General features: G+C 59.2%; 1 protein-coding gene across 1 annotated transcript; it reads right to left on the bottom strand.

Moving 5' to 3' along the window:
- Nucleotides 1-6,714: 6,714 nt before the first annotated feature.
- AQP5 (aquaporin 5) lies at nt 6,715-9,843 on the bottom strand. Its single transcript, XM_029206619.1, has 4 exons — nt 9,478-9,843; nt 8,193-8,357; nt 7,744-7,827; nt 6,715-6,981 (listed from the first exon to the last, which is right to left on the bottom strand). Exons 1-4 carry the CDS (start codon nt 9,838-9,840, stop codon nt 6,808-6,810), a joined length of 786 nt encoding a protein of 261 aa, XP_029062452.1. The 5' UTR covers nt 9,841-9,843; the 3' UTR covers nt 6,715-6,807.
- Between the last annotated feature and the right edge of the window lie 1,572 nt (nt 9,844-11,415).

The raw sequence follows: 11,415 nt of genomic DNA, 5'->3' as shown, positions 1-11,415 counted from the left end.
GGGCAGACGCCCGGCCTTGGGGGCCACAGGTGCCGGAGTAGCGCGGGCCATGGGATTCCAGGGCGCTCCCACCCCCGATGTCAGCTTAGAGCAAGATCACTGAGATCCCCAGGTCCAAGGCCTGCTTCAGGGGCCCTGTGCACTTCCCGCAGCACCTGTTCCCCGGCCCCCTTTGCCTGCAGGCTTGGCCTCCAAGTGGGCTCGTGCTCTTCTGAGCCCCATAAACCCAGATGTGAATGAGGCTCTGTCCTCCATTCCCACCTAAAACCCCACTCACTGAAAGCTGATGTGAACGGAGTCAGCTTTACTGAGGACGTGGGTCTGTGTGGGTGCAGGGGGGCAGATGGAGGGGGTGTTTATTCCACAGCTGATCAGTGACACCTGTGGCAATGGGCACCTCTGCTGCCCGCCAGCCACGAGTTTCCGCTGGCCTTTCACCCACTTCTGCCTCTTTCTGCCTCCCCTCCCCCAACTCAGCCCTTCCCCTTACTTCTCTGCTCTCCTCCTTCTCAGGGGCCAAAACAATCCCTCTCACGCCACACAGCGTAGCTTACCAGTTTTGTGGCTATGCTGGCCCTAAGGTTACCCACGCCCTAGGCTCTGCCCTTTAACCCCCAGCAATATACCAAGGTATTTTCTCAAATAAAAGTGTTCCTTCCCTAAGAAGAACCTGCCGAGCTGTTAAAATAGTACACTCTTCACCTGTTCACCACATCTGGGTGCCCTGGCCTCACCCCCCACCATATCTCCCTGCCCAGTGGTTGTCCCCTGGTGTCCTCAGGCTCCCCAGATGCCACCTGTCTCACAACAAGATCCTCGTCTCTCCCTGTGACCCCAAAAGCACTCCTTCTGTTGTCCCAGCTCAGTTGGCGGCACCTGGGAGGCATCCTTGACCTCACCCTCCCACCCCCATCCAGCAAAGGCAGCAAGTCCTGGTGATACTGAATCCTAAATATTTCTTGCCTGTGCCCTCTTCCTGCCAGCCCTGCTGCCCTGCAGCCTTTAACCATTCTCTCTGTCTCCTCCCTTGCTCTGCTCTAATCAATTACCCACACTGCAGCCTGAGTGATCTCTCGAAAATGCAAATCGGATGCTGCTGCCCCCTGCTAAAATCACTTAAAGCCTCCTGTCCCCTCTGTGAGCTCCGTGCCTGGCCTACAAGGTCCTCTGGGATCCTGCGCCTTCCACCTCACCTCTCCCCACTTTTTGCCTTGTCCTTTACCCTCTGGCCTCACCAAAAGGCCAATGGTTCTAGAACACTCCATGCTGCTCTCCCCTTGCGGGATACTCTCTCCTCTCCCTGCAAAGCCCATCCCACGTCCTTTGCTTGGGTGAGTCCTATTCCTAAGGCTCAGCTTTGATGTCACCTCCCCCTTTCCTGGGTGAGGGGGCAGGAACCAAGTTTTGTTCATCCCTACATGTGACGTCTTGCACAGGGATTTGCTCACTGCTGCAGTAAGGTCCTCAATAAATATTTGTTGAATGAACGAATGAGTGAGTAAAAGCTTCTTGGCCTCCTGGAGTCAGGTGACTTTCATGTCTGCTTCATTTCAGCTGGCTCTCCTTATAGCCTTATACCTGTCCTCACCTGGGGCTGGGTCTTCTGAAATCTTCAAGTGAAACATCCCAACTCTGACCACAGGCTCTGTCCATCCACCCTCCCCCATTTCAGTCCCAGTCACATTCCTCCCCCAATGTCTCCCCCAGCCCCTTTCTGTTCATCCAGCCATCCTGGCTTGACTCTACCTTCTCCAGCCAGATCCCCTGGCATCTCACCTCAGTGCCCTCTGTCCCAGCTCCCTGTTCTCTGCACCCCGCCCCCCCCAACCGTGTCCCTCCATCCTCATTCTTCTCCACACCCCTCTGCCCCCATCTGCCCTGCTGAGCGCTGCTGGAGAAACTCGCCCAGCCGTGCAGACTGTCGCCATGACAAGTCCATGGTCTCTGGCCTCAGTAGGGGTCACAGCTCTGCTCAGCAATCCTTACACCACACCGTCGCCAGGCGGCTCTCTCCCCATTCTTGTAAGCCCTACTTCAAACCTTCCGTACTCTCTTCAAGTACCCTACCTTGCTCTGGCTTCCCTCCAGCAGATCTACTTGCCTCCTGTCCTACCTAGAAAGTGAAACCCGCTGGCAAGACTTCTTCCCATCCCTCCACCCACCCTCCCCCAGCCGCAAACTCACCAGCAGCTGCCCCATGTCCTCACCAGCTTCCCTTTGGCCCTGAAGAAGAGGCAGCCCTCCTCCTGTGTCTGCGTCAGGGGGCCCCTCCTGGTGTTCTTGGCTCCCTTTGAGCAACTGGGGCCCTCTCTTGGCTGTTCCCAGCCTCATCTATGATTTTCACTTCTCCCTCTCCTGGCTGCTTCTTTATAATGTGCCTGGGTAATCACAGACTAGTGGAGAGACCATGGGTTTGGAATGCCTTTCCTCTTTGTTTCTCTTTCAAGACTTTGCTCAAGTTCAATTCCTCTATGAAGCCTGCCCTAATTTTCGCCTCCAGGAGAGTCAGGGCAAGCTTTGTAGAGAAGCTGGGCTTGGGCAAAGCCAGTGGCTACTTCTGGCTTTGACTTCCTCGGTGCCTCCACTGTTCCAGTGCAGACTCCCAGGCTTGCCTGGCATGAAGGAGTCTTCCAAGAAATGCTCAAGATTGAAGGAATGTAGTGTGAGTGACATTCCTCTCTGGCCCTGGGGTTGGGGGGGTGAGGGTGCGGGGATTTCCCTGGCTGTCCCAGGGAATCTCACGGGCATCTATCTCCTTCCCTCCCCTCACACAGGGTCATACAGGGCCTGGGGACAGACACCTGCCAGTCCCTACATCTTACCTAGCCTCAGTTTCTGCACCTGTACACAGGCACCAAACAGCAGTAATGCCTGTCTGTTGAGAACCTTTGATAAGACAAGAAAGTGAAAGCATTTGAACACTGCCACATATTCTGTACCCCTGACCAGTGCTTAACTCCTGTGACCTCAGCTTTCCCACTTTTAAAGTGGAGATGTTGGGAATTCCGTGGTGGTCCAGTGGTTAGGATTCTGAGCTTTCACTGTCAGGAGCCCAGGTTCGATCCCTGGTTGGGGAACTAAGATCCCGCAAGCCACGTGGTATGGCCAAAAAAAAAAAAAGTGGAGATGATAATTCCCACCTCCCTAGGAGAGCACCCCCCAGTCAGAAAATGTTGGTTATTAGGACTGTCACCTCCCTTCCCACTCCAGTGAGACAGCTGTGAGGGCCGTGCTGGGGTGGGAAGGGTCCAGGACAAGCAGCACCTGAGGCCCCTGCTCTGGGCCCTGGAGATTGAGAGCCTTAAGGGTAGTGGCAGCCCTGGTCTCTAGCTGGCCTAGAGAAGAACCTCCTGGGGCCCTGCCTGGCCTGGAACAAGGTCCTTCACCCCCTGAGGACAGGTGGACATGGGCCAGGACTTGCTCCAGCTCCAGCCAGCCTGTCCCTGGACCCAGCCAGTCCTGGGCCCTAGTAGTATGCTTTTGAGGTCACTCTTGGTCCAAGAGCTTTTTTCAAGCCCCACACCTGGCTGCCTACAGCTGCCTGTCAGGTGGCTGTGTGCTCTTAACCTCTCAGAGGCCTGTCTCTGGGCTCCCCAGACTAGTGGGGTGGGCGTCTCTGTGGGGAGATGTGTGTGCGGTGTGTGCGTGGGCACAAGGGGCAATGTGAGCTCTGATTGAGGTTCTCTCTCAGGGCTTGGAGAGGATGGGGGAGCAAGAAGGAGGGGAAGGAGGAGGGAACTGGAAGAGATGAGAAGGGACAATAAAAACATGACAGAAAGGGAAAGATTCAAGGTAGTTTCCCTTGTATCCCCTCACCCATCCCCACAAAATGGTGGAAAGAGGAAGCTGAGGCTCAGAGGGGCGCTGACAGAGCCGACCCTCCCGGCAACCCCTCCTCCTGTCCATCCATCTAGACAGCAAACCCTCTGTCTGTTCTCTGCATGACCCCTAGTCCTCCCCCATCTTTCCATCATGTCACCATGTCCACCTTCCTACCTGGTGAAACTGGCAGCCCCTGGGCAGAGGAGGAAGGGAAGGGGAGGAAGCCTCCTACAGGAGAATCAAAGCTCTTTTGGGTTCTGTCTTCAGGTGGAGCAGAGGGTCAGAGGGATGACTGAGCATGTGTGTGCTTGGATATGACACACACGTATACCTCGCTGATAACACGTGGAGCCAGGCAGCTGGGTCTGGTCCCGAGCGGCCCTGTGACAGGGAATGGGGGACGGGCGATGTGGCTCTGCACACACGCGGAGTGAGCGGTCTATGCCGAAACACGGAGCCCGCTGGGTACAACCGAAGAGCCTTGTGGAGCGGCGCTAGCGTGTGCGGGCTCGTGCGTGCGCAGGTCTATGTGAGCGCCAGACTCGAGCCGCGCGGGGAGGATCGGACAGCAGGGAGCGCAGCGCCCTCTGCTGGCCAAACTGCCCGGCCCGCGGCACCTAGTCAGCCCCATGCCCTAGGCGGACCCTTGCCCTCGGACTGGCCAGTACCTCCCTCGGACTGGGTGCCCCGCCCATCCCTCAGGGCCTGTCCCTCATAGGCCCACCGTTCACCCCGTCATGCTCCCCGTGGGGCCCGTCGGAGAAAGGAACCAAGTTGCTGGGCTGGATGGAGAGGGCTGCCTCCCAGTCACGGCTGTGCCTCACTTGAGTCTTGTGTGGAAGTCTTGCGAGGAGGTCTGATATTCTCGTCCATAACCGCCGGAGAAGGAAGCTGAGGCTCAGATTGGGGTTGAGAGAGCCGACCCTCCCAGCAACCCCTCCTCCTGCCCAGCCATCTAGGCAGCCAACCCTCCGTCTATTCCTGGCCTTGACCCCTAGTCCTCCTCCATGTCTCCATCCTGTTACCTTGTCCACTTTCCTACCAGATGAAACTGGCAGCCCCCGGGCGGGCGGAGGAATCCCCTCTCTTCTGTACCCACTCCCAGACAGTGGGGTGGCGGGGGGGGGGCTTGGGGTAGCTGCTTCCTGGTGGCCCAGGGGACCCAGACCTGAAAGACTCCCCAGGGTCCCCTCTCCTCCACGCCGCATCTGGCCCAGACCCGGGACTCGGGGAACAGGAAGCGCGGCAGCGGTGGATTCGGTGGACGAGGCCGCCCCCTGCTGGTCGGAGCTGGCACTTGCGCCGGTCTCTTGGGTAGGGGCAGGGGTGGAGGCAGCAGGTGGGGGACTGCTCCTTTACCGGGGCTTCACACACACTGCCATTTGGTGTTAACTGCAAGCCGCCAGGCAGGCAGGGCAGGGTGCCGGCTGCCGCTACCATTTACATATACTAGACTCAAGTTTGGAGGAGGGCTGGGGAGTCTGCCCCTCCTCACCCCCAGCCCCTGGGACTGACCCTGGCCAGCCACTGTCTATAGCTTCACCCATCGCTTCTCAGTCCATCTCCTGGCCCTGCTGGGCCCTCCTCTTCTGAGGCAAAACTGATAACCATGGCGGAGAGGTTCCCACACCAGAAAGAAGCGCGAGCTCAGGTTTAAACACTCTCGGGAGAGCAGAGGCCCAGAACTGCGGTGTGGCTGGGGTCCCAGCTGTAGACGTGCTGGTCTTTCTTCACACTAGCAAATCGAGCCCTCGATCTGAGGTGCCTGTCCCTGTTTGCACAAGTGTTTCCCTTTTATCCATTGTTTCATTTTATCCCCATAACAATCCATGAAATGGGTACAAGTATCCCTATTTTACAGATGAGGTAATTAAAACTCAGAGAGTTTGTGTTATCCGAAGTTGCACAACCAGGTTTGAACTCAAAGTCAGAGTAACACTGATGAAGAGTTGTGTCCTGAGCTGTTGTGTCCCCCTTCCGCCACAGAGAGCAGCCCAGTCCCAGGAATCTCACTCCCTCCCTTCATCTGACCCCACGACGACCCTGTGAGGAAAGCATTTTTTATCCTCACTTTATAGCTTAAGAGATGGGAGGCTTAGTGAGTTTAAGGGGGTTTCCTAAGGAGTGTCAGTGGCAAGGGGACAAGGGCAGGTAAGGGCAGAGCTACAGGCCCAGAGGGGAAGACAGTGGGAACCATGGCTGGTAGAGGCTGGGCTCGGTGAGGACCCTTCCTTCTCTGCTCCCACTGCCCCCTCCTGACCTCTAGCTCTGTTGCTACATTTGGTCTCTTTCTCTCTCTCCTCCCAACCCGCTCTCTGACTCTCTAAGCCTCCCCTGGCCTCAGCTTCCCTATCTTTCCACAGAGGATTGTGGAGACGGTGGAAGAGGGTGTGGGATGATGAGGAGGAGAGGTGATGAGCCAGAGTATCCTGAAGTGAGGCTTCTGGAGAGAGACGAGGCCGAACATGAATGTCAGTGGTTTATTGGGAAGCCTCCGCCCCTAACACCAGCAGCCCTACCCCATGCATCCTTGAGCAGAAATAAATAAGGTGGCATGTAATGAACCAGGTTGCCTCCCTCCTAAAGAGCTCTGGGGAGGGTCAGCCTCTGCTGTCCCGGGGGCTGGGATCCCCCTGGCTCTTGAGGAGGGGCTGGGGAGAGGGAGGGGACACAGACTGCCAGCCACCCCTTCCTGGCGTGGCCTGGGGCAGCCTGCAAGCTTAGCACTGCATTCACAATCCCTGAGGTCTGACCTCGCTGCAGCAGTCTGCCCTGTGCCAGAGACACCCCTTCCCCACCAGACCCCAGCCCCTGGCCCCCACCCCAAGAGTCCCATCCTGTGTTCCTGCTCCAACTCTAACTGTTCAGCCTGGGGAGCCAGCACCTCCTCCTCAGCTGCGGGGGAAGGAAGCTTTGCCATCATGTGTTTCTCTTCTTTCCCCCTGCGGTTCAGGGGCTGAGAGGCTGGCCCCTGCGTGATGCTGGTCACTGGGCAGTCAGCTCCATGGTCTTCCTCCGCTCCTCTCCGTCCTCCTCAGGCTCAGACGCGCCCTTGATGATGGCCACACGCTCACTTAGCCTCAGGGAGTTGGGGGAGAACAGGTAGAAGTAGAGGATAGCAGCCAAGGCAGCCCCCATGATGGGCCCCACCCAGAACACCTGGTGGAGACAGAGCCGTGTCAGTGGGCTGAGCCCCAGGCCTCAGAGACCAAGACCTCCCCCTCCAGAGGACAGACCCATGGGCCTCTCAGAGGAGACAGACAGACTTCCAGACCTCCCGAAGGAAAGACTTCTCTCCGCTTCAGGGGCAGATACACTGACACCCCACTCCCCAATGACAGGGACATGGACCACAGACACCCAGATCCTCAGAGGAGACAGACATCTCCAGAGGGACAGGGCCCCGCCAACCCCACCCTAAAGAGAGACCAATGAACCTTCAGAGGGAACAGACGTGGAGATGCTCGGAGAGGTGAACAGAACACCTCTCCCTTCCACACAGGGAGAGCTCTCAAAGGAGATGACAGACAGATTGTCCAGAGGGACAGACCCACAGGAAGGAAGACTCTCCCCATTCCCCCAACAGGGACAGATAAATAAAATATCAAAGAGGACAGACACACGGACCCCCTGCCCCCCACCATCCAGAAAGATGGAAGCAAAATCCTCAGAGCGCGACACTGGAGTACAGATCCTTTTCCCTTCCCTAGAGGGACAGACACACATAGGGAGCCCCTCCCCTCAAGCCAGGGTCCCCTGCCTGAAAAACCTACCCCGCCCCTGTCCTTGTTCTGGCTGTATCCCCTTCTCTCTCCAGCCACCCCCAAGCCCTAGGCCGCCACCAGTCCTGTTAGCTGTCAGCTGCTAAGGCCGGGTTTCTAGGCCCTCATTGCTAGGGAGCCAGGGGAGGCCCAGACTCACCCAGTGCGAGGGGCTGAACTGCTTCATGATCACTGCGGGGCCGAGAGAGCGGGCCGGGTTCATGGAGCAGCCGGTGAAGTAGATCTGGACAGAGAGAGGGAGGTGGTGAGGCGGGCTTGTCTACTCCCACCCAGCCCGGAGTCTCCCTGGGTCCCCCAGCAGTTCAGGGGCTCAGCCAGGTCTCCAACTGTCTCCCAATGCCTAGGCTGGTGCCCTCTCCCTCCACAGGTTCCTACGGACCCCTCCTCTCCTCTCTGTCTTGTGCTTGGGCTTGGCTTCCTGCCCCCATCCCAACTCCCACTCACTTCCATCTTTCCTTGGACTGGAGAAGGTTTGAGGGGATCAAGTCTGGGCCAGAGTAGAGCAGCTCCACTCCAGGCCTTAACTGCCAGGCTCATAGGTCCAGAAGGTACTCCCCATTATTTGCCCCAAGGGGCAGCACTGCTCACCCCCACTAGGTGGCCCAGTGTGACGGACAAGCCAATAGACAGGGCTGGGGAGCCCACAGGGCTGATGCGGCGGCAGTCGGTGGAGGAGAAGATGCAGAGCGCCAGCTGGAAGGTCAGAATCATTTCCACCACAACGGCCTGGCCCGGAGTTGTGTTGTTGTTGAGCTGCAAGGGAAGGGTGTGTTAGGGGCCCTGCCTTCTTCTGGCGTTATGGCCAGGGACTTGGGGGGATGGGCTTTTGGCCTCCAGGGACATCTGGAGCCTGAGCACCTGGAAGCCAAGCCCTGTCACATCAGGGAGGTCATCTACTGAAGACACTACATACTTCGCAGTGAGCACAAAGCCTGGAGCGCAAAGCTGTGGCTAAAGGGCAAGTGTGAGGGGAGCGCTTCCTGGACACAGGCCTGTCACGCGTTCTGCCCAGTCCCCAGTCCCCACAAGCTGGCATTTACCCTCCCTCCTATGGGCAGCTGCCCAGTTTGCTTACGGCACCCCCCAAGCCAGCCTCCCGCCTGTGCCTGACCCGCTGCCAGTTCCAACCTCAAACCCGTCTCTCTGGTGGGGCTGACTCACCGCTTGACAATGGTCGAGAAAATCCTCCTCTGTGTTTGATTAATGAACCCAGTTTGCATGGGACATGGGGGCTGAATCTGGGGCTGCGTGAGGGGGAGGCAGCAGGGGGCCAGGAGCAGGAACCAATACTCATCAGAGACTGTATGCACTGGCCCCACATCAGGGAGTTCACAAGCACAGTTTCTAAACATAACTCCCTGACTCCTGCTGTTATGCAGGAGTCCCACATAATAGTCCCTGCTGTTATGACCATTCCCACGTAGTGTGAGTGAGAAAAATGAGACCAGGAGAGGCCAGGGCCACAGAAGACAGCATCACAACCCACCTCTCTCTGATGGTTCCATGAGACCACTCCACTGAGGGGCACACAGGAGCAATGAGGTGCCCGAGAGGACAAAAGAGCTCAGAGGTAAGACAGGAGAAGAGAGAGAGGTTTTGGGTAAGAAAAGAGGGGCAGCAGGCAGGCACCAGGAGAGAGGCCAGGATGGGGCAGCATGAGGGGGTCAGGCAGAGGAGGTGAATATGAACCACAGCGGTGGGCTGAGGGGCACACATGGAGATCCATCTTCCCAGCCTTAGGAAGCTGTGACCTTCCTGGCAGAGGTGTGCACTGGACCACTCTGTGGCACCCATTCTGGAGATGGGGTTTGGGGGCCAGGTCCAGAGCCCACCACAGGGTCCCTGCCCCACAACCAGACCCGTTGGCACTCACCGCGTTGACGGCCAGATTGCCTCGGGCATCGCGTGGTGCCACCCCATAGAGGATGCCAGCCCCGGCAATGGCGCCCACCAGCTGGGCCACCATGTAGAAAGCTGCCCGGAGCAGGGAGATCTGGTTGCCCAGTAGGAGGGCCAGCGTGATGGCGGGATTCATGTGGCCACCGCTCACAGGCCCCAGGGCCTGGGCCATGGTGCCTATGGCCAGGCCGAAGGCCAGCGAGATCTGCAGGATGGTGGGCAGCGCCGACGGCCACTTGAGGGCCGAGCCGAGGCCGAAGAAGACGAGGATGAGGGTGGCCAGGAACTCTGCGAACACTGCCTTGAGAAAGGCCGCGGAGCACACTTCCTTCTTCATGGTCTCAAGGCAGCAGCCCCCGCAGGGGTCGCACGTTGCGGCGGCGGTTTAGCGGGCCGCGGGGACTGGCTCCCGGGCGCCGAGCGCTCTCCCGCGCCCGCGGCGTGGCTCGCCTCCTGGCGCGGGCCCTGTGGGGCGCGCTATATACAAGGCAGGCGCCCCGCGGCGGGGCGGGCGGGCGCGCGGGCGGGGGCAGTGGGCGGCTCCCGCACCAGGCGGCCAGCACTGCGCACTGGGAGGGAACTTCGAGGCCGCCGCGGTCTCGCCGCTGACCCCGGCCCCGCGCTCCCCTCCCCCCGGCCGGGGCAGCAGCCCGCCCGCTCGGGCCCGCTCGGGCCACGTGACCCGGCTGGCGGTTGTAGACCCGTCGGGCTGCCTGGGACCCGCGCATGGTGCGCTTCGGGCGGCTCCTGTGCTCTACTCCGCGCTGCCTGTCCCGGGCCCTCCGGGAGACTTTGTCGGGTCCGGGCTCTCCCGTCCTACCGACCTCCGGCCGTCTGCCTCCGCTGGACCTTTATCTCTGGCCATGGTCTTCCCCTTTTCTTCTCTTCGGGCGCTGGGTCCAGCTCCTCCTTTTCCTCCTGCGACCTGGGCATCCTGACCGGGCTTCGCGCCCGGCAAGGTTGGAATGATGCGCTTCCTTGAGGACAGCGCCGCCGCCATCCACTCCCTACCGGCCGGTGGCAGGGGCGGGCGGCGGGCAGGGCCGTGTGGGGTGGTCCGGCCATCTTGGGCCTCTCCCCCACTCGGCCCGGCAGGCCTCCAGGGTTGGAGAGGGGGCGTTTTGAGATAAGTGGGCACCGTGCCAGCCTGCGCCGGACTCAGCCGTCCTATCTACTCTATTTCACCTTTCCTCTCTATGTGATTTTACTCTCTATGACTTTGTCTCTACATCCTTTTCCATGTCTGTCTCTCTTACATGTGGTCTTTTTTAGTTCCCCAAAGTCAAGTCCTCCTACCCCTGGACTCGGTGACACTTCCTTCCGGTCCCGTTCCTCGCCGCCCCCCCCCTTCTTGCCCCTTCCCTCTGAGCTCCCAGCTGCTTTCCACCCACCCCTCCCACCCTTCCCTCTTCCCACCCCCAGGTGAGGCATGTGGGGAATGAGGCTGGAGGGCCCTCAAGGGCTTGGAAGAGGGGCAGGGACCCACCGCCAGGATTCCAGGGGTGGAGATGCACTGAAGACCCCACCACCACTACCATGACCTGTGGTTGGGAAGCACTCAGTACAGTGCTTGGCACAGAGTAAGGCTCAATAAAGTTTCCTCAAGTTGTGACTGTAATGCTAAAACCCCCCTGAACGCTCTGTGTGGAGCAAAGTGAGAAGGTGCAGCACAGGGAGAGGACAGGTGCTCCTCTGTCAGGGGGCTGAAGGGAGGGGCGTGGAGGGAAGCCAAGGACCTGGAGGAGCGGGATGTGGGCTCTGGCAGCTAAGATGCCAAAGAAAACAGGGAAGGAAGAAACCTCGCTATTGTTCCTGCTCTGCCCCGGTTTCCTGCTGGAGCAGCTCCTCCCCCAGGTCTCTCCTCTTAAGGCAGGAGGCCCATCTGTCCCTTCTGCCATGGGTCCTGGGGCCC

Source organism: Monodon monoceros, unplaced genomic scaffold (genome assembly GCF_005190385.1).
Source record: "Monodon monoceros isolate NGI ecotype Baffin Bay Population unplaced genomic scaffold, NGI_Narwhal_1 Super_Scaffold_6, whole genome shotgun sequence".
In the NCBI taxonomy this organism is placed as follows: domain Eukaryota; kingdom Metazoa; phylum Chordata; class Mammalia; order Artiodactyla; family Monodontidae; genus Monodon; species Monodon monoceros.
This window is presented reverse-complemented; position numbering and strand designations above follow the sequence as displayed.

Excerpts from the sequence above, each read along its gene's own strand:
- AQP5 (XM_029206619.1), bottom strand. The coding sequence starts at position 9,840 with ATGAAGAAGGAAGTGTGCTCCGCGGCCTTTCTCAAGGCAGTGTTCGCA. Across the intron at positions 8,358-9,477 it reads GCAATCTGGCCGTCAACGCG|CTCAACAACAACACAACTCC; the intron begins GTGAGTGCCAAC and ends CTTCCCTTGCAG. Across the intron at positions 7,828-8,192 it reads CACTGGGCCACCTAGTGGGG|ATCTACTTCACCGGCTGCTC; the intron begins GTGAGCAGTGCT and ends CTCTCTGTCCAG.